This window comes from Topomyia yanbarensis, chromosome 2, assembly GCF_030247195.1.
Source record: "Topomyia yanbarensis strain Yona2022 chromosome 2, ASM3024719v1, whole genome shotgun sequence".
Taxonomy (NCBI): Eukaryota; Metazoa; Arthropoda; class Insecta; order Diptera; family Culicidae; genus Topomyia; species Topomyia yanbarensis.
Window position 1 is genome coordinate 107,264,258 of NC_080671.1, and position 4,625 is coordinate 107,268,882.

General features: G+C 42.1%; 1 protein-coding gene across 1 annotated transcript; it reads left to right on the forward strand.

Annotated features, from left to right (window-relative positions):
* The first annotated feature begins 2,590 nt into the window (after positions 1 to 2,590).
* LOC131679151 (transmembrane reductase CYB561D2-like) lies at positions 2,591 to 3,383 on the forward strand. Its single transcript, XM_058959780.1, has 2 exons — positions 2,591 to 2,808; positions 2,874 to 3,383. The coding sequence occupies exons 1-2, from the start codon at positions 2,611 to 2,613 to the stop codon at positions 3,381 to 3,383; spliced, it is 708 nt and encodes a 235-aa protein (XP_058815763.1). The 5' UTR covers positions 2,591 to 2,610.
* The last annotated feature ends 1,242 nt before the right edge of the window (positions 3,384 to 4,625 follow it).

The window sequence follows — 4,625 nt, forward strand, 5'->3', positions numbered from 1 at the left end:
GTAATAAGGAGAGCAGGGATAGACACGAGTGGCATAATCTTCAGGAAGTCCGCCCAGCTTCTTGGCTTCGCCGATGACAGTGACATAATGGCACGGAACTTTGAGGCGATGTCGGAAACGTACATCAGACTGAAGACTGAAGCCAGCAGGATTAGACTTGCCGTTTGGGCTCACTGGTAACCGCCGACAATGATATCAGCAGAGAAATTCAGAGACGGATCTTGGCAGAAAATCGTGCCTACTCCGGTCGAAGAAAATTCGCCGCCGCACGAAGTTGATTGTCTACAAGACGCTAATTAGACCGGTGGTCCTCTACGGCCAACGTACCCTCGGAGTTTTCGAACGAAAGGTACCATCTATGGTGGCGTGCAGATGGAAGACAGAACGTGGCGCAGGCAAATGAACCATGAGTTGCATCAGCTGCTGGAACAACCATCCATCGCGCATAGCGCAAAAATAGGACGTTTGCGGTGGGCTAAGAATGTCGGATGACGACCCGGTGAAGATGGTTCTTGAGGGTGACCCTACAGGAACAAGAAGCGAGCACGGTGGATCGACCAGATAGAGGAAGACCTGCGGACCCTTCGAAGCCTGCGAGGCTGGCGACCGGCAGCAATGGATCGAGTGGAGTGGAGACGGCTTCTGCATACAGCAAGAGACAACAAGGCTCTAGCCTGAACGGTAAGGTAAGGTAATGATTAAGCTTTCAATTCCCTTCCTGATAAAACGACAAAAAAGGTTTGTAATTTCACTGGGGCTTAGGAGCGATGAGACGGCTCCGGTGGTTGAGTGGTAAGTATGACCGCCACCCATCAGTTGGTCTGGGCTCAATCCCAACCGAGGTCGTTGAGATTTTTCTGAGGTTAAGAAACCTGTAGTTACGTCTTCCTTCGGAAGGGATGTAAAGCCGTTGGTCCCTGGTCCTTCAGTTGATACGTCGATATCTTGACCAGATAGTGAAGTCACCTCTCTGGTGAAGAATTGCGTCTCTCTATACTTACTAACAAATATCCTCCCGTGATACTTGTGGAGCGCGCAGTACTAACTAACTTCGCTTGCTTTACCTTCCGCGATCTACATTTGGGCCTGGCAGGTACCGGTTTTGTCAGTAAACACTTTAGAATTGCCAGGAGTTGCACAAAGATGTTTCGCTACTCCCAAGCATAATTGTCGACTGATTCCCTGTGCAACTTCAGCTAGTCCAGATCGATAACGGAGTAGCAGCCAGAAGTGGTTGCACAAGCTCAAGCAAATTCACTAGGGCTTAGGAGCGATGCTTCTTGAAGTCACGTTTTTGGCTTGCCTTTTTAAGGGTTAATGATACGATATTACCATCTTCGGCAAAGTTTCTAGCAGAGGAATTTACTGCAACTTTGTAAAATAGACCAAGTCACTATATCGAATTATACGAGAAATAAATTTTACATCATTCCATTAATCAAAATTTTTACTTAAAAAGAAAGGACGTCCTATTATCATGAAGTCTTCCGAAGATAGTACATTGCTTTAATTAACCATTTCAAAGTTATTCAAAACGATCACATCTTTCGCGTTTAAAGCCACGAATATTAACACCTATTTTACCAAAAAGACCTTGGCACTACGATTCATTTCCAGAACTTTTACCTTCTATTGTAACAGAGTTCGTAACATATATGGCTGGTGCCAATCACACTGAAAATCCTTCCTGGGCATGGCTAGACCACGAGACCAGAAACTTACCCACTGTGCCGCCACATTATTGTCCGAGCGTTGCGAAATGTCATTCCTACGAGAAATATTGTTAACGTACAAAAAACTGTTCGTAAATTTTTGAAAAAAAACGATTTCGTAAAATTTGCGAATATTGCGACCAAACTTTTGGTTTTCAAAATGGCGTCAATCATCAATTCCCGGCTTTTGCTGACCACCCGCTGCTCTCGGAATAGTTTTCCAGTGCCCAAGATTGGTTAAACTCATGTAAAGGATCAATGGAAAATAGTTATATGTAGGCCAATTCAAAAAATTCTATCAACATTTATTTATAACGTTTCTTCAAAATTAGTCCGTCACCCCACTTGGATGTCGGATATTCCCCACGGTGTTTTCCGAATAATTCTGGAACCAGTCAACGGATTTGAACGTTGGACTGAATTCCAGATCTGTTAGAGCCGGTTCCACCGAAACCGGTCAAAAATTGACGAAATGAGAGCAAAATTAAAATAAAGTTTTCAGAAAAAGTACTGTAAAGGTTAAGCAATCCACCACTACAACCTAACGATGAAAGATCCAAATGTATTCCTTGTAGAGCGATTGTCCCTCCGTAGGAGGTTATCTATTTAGTTTAAAACTGTTATCACGAAAGTCTTATTAAAATAAACATTGAAGCAAAAGCCAATGTACCAACTTTTTTCGTGCCCTCACTCGGTCTTCGGCGAACCAATGAAAACTGAACAAAAAGAGGGCGTACAGGCGTGGGGATTTTTCAGAGCGAAGCTAGTTCTCGGTGTCGCATCTCATTAATCACGTTCATATACGAAGAATTCTGTGCTCGACAAGCTTTCATTCCAGTACCATAGTGCATACAGTTCTGAAGCGCTAAAAAATTTAACCCCCTAACAGGATCACATAATGGAAAATCTCGCAGTTGATTCGAAGAATGCGGACAGTAAAAAGGCAAAATCTGTGTGTCTGGAAACTGCTCAACTATTGCTAAACACCATTAATCACATCTTCGTCGGCTTTGTGTTCATATATACCGCTTGGATCTGCTGGAAAAACGGATTCGAGAAAGTTTTCACATGGCATGTGATTCTCTGTGTTTTCGGTGTATGTTTCTCAGACAAATTTAGCTACCCATTTGTGTACTGAAACCTCCGTTTATATCCACACAGTTCCACGTGCTGATGGCTGAGGCAATTTTACTCTTCTACTCGGGAAACAGCTGGTCCAAGGTCTTGCGACAACCAGAGCGTCGTACCGCCCACTGGGTGCTACAAGTGATCGGTAGTGTCTGTATTGTGGTTGGAATAGCGCTGGAGTTCTACTGGCGCGACATTAACAACAAACCGCACTTCCACGAGACCCACTCAATCCTCGGGCTAGTTGCGCTGATTCTATTGATTGTGAGCATGAGCAACGGTATCGGTGCTCTGTATGCCACAGAACTGCGGAAAAGAGTTAAACCAATTTATCTGAAGTTTGGCCACAACTTGATTGGTCTAGCATGTTTCGTCATCGGCATGGCGTCGCTGATGTTTGGCTACAAGAAACGGATTTTCAAGGAGAACTCGTCAACGGAAATTTTGACAGCGATACAAGTTTTTACAATTCTAGTGATATTTCTTAGTGTGTTCGGTGCGCTGAAAACTATCGTTACGCAAATAAAAGCCATCATTCGGTAGTGAACTTCATGAATAGTTTTGTTTGAGATGGTTTCTTATCTAAGCTGTGTTCTGTTTCCTGTGTAATCCTATGCATCGTTATCAGCTTTTGGTCTATTCGATTGAAATATAGCAAACGAATTGTCACTTTATCACAGATTGAAAATGGTGTGCAGTGAATCGGCCGTACGCCAGAGGCATGAAGTATGTTCGAAGATAATAATTCGCTAAGGTGTCGATTTCAACGTCGCAGGAAGATATACACACTTCAAAGTAAAGTTACTGACCATTAAAGCATAAGAATATTGAAATACAGCAAGCCGAGAAAAACGCTGTTCAAGATTTAGATTTTCATTGAGCATTACAGACTTATCCAGCTGCGTTGATATTGTGCCGTTTTGACGTTTGAATTGGGAGGAAAACAAATCGTTTGCACCGCGAATTGGGAGGAAAACAAACCGCTTCTGGGCTTAAGGGGAGGGCGGTAGTATACAAATGCGAGATCTCAGTAAGCGTATTTTAAACGTCAGATACAGGCATTGCATTTATCGCTCATATGAGTAAATGCGTTCGGATAATTTGCTACTGTGACTCACATTTTCAGATGAAAAGTTATTGGTACTCACACAACTTCTCCGGATAAATACAACGTGTTATTTCACCGGATAAATAAAGCCGCCGGAGAATGAGATAATGAGTCTATCATGGTATCCTTTTTGCGCTCGCTGTCTTGCTGTCGCTATTCCAAAACACGAAAACACAAGTCTGTCGTACTTATTTACCGCTATTGTTTGAAATCAAGTATATATTTCGACGCTTTCATTGATTTCCACGAAATTAAAATATTATCACCTTCTCCGGTGAGAAGGAAAAAATCAAATAAATTTTATCATGAAAATTATTCTCACGCAATTTGTGGAGATGGAGAATTTTACGACTCATCTTATCTTGGAAAAGTTGGACATCGGATTAAACTCTTCTCACGTGAGTAAGAGAGAATTACAATGGCTGGTCAGATATCTCAATGGATGGGACAACCATGTTATGGTATTATTTTAATATTTTCAAAGCAATTCAGATAATCTTATTATTGTGCAATGCGATTCAGTGGTGATACAGAATACCAGGTCCGTAGCCAGGATTTTGGGGCTTTAAAATTACTAGTTAAGGTTGAAGAGAGAATGGGCAAAAATAGAAAACGAAAAAAGCAGTTTTTATTCCATACCGTGTGTTATGTGTGTGTTATCTTCATAAAAATCAATC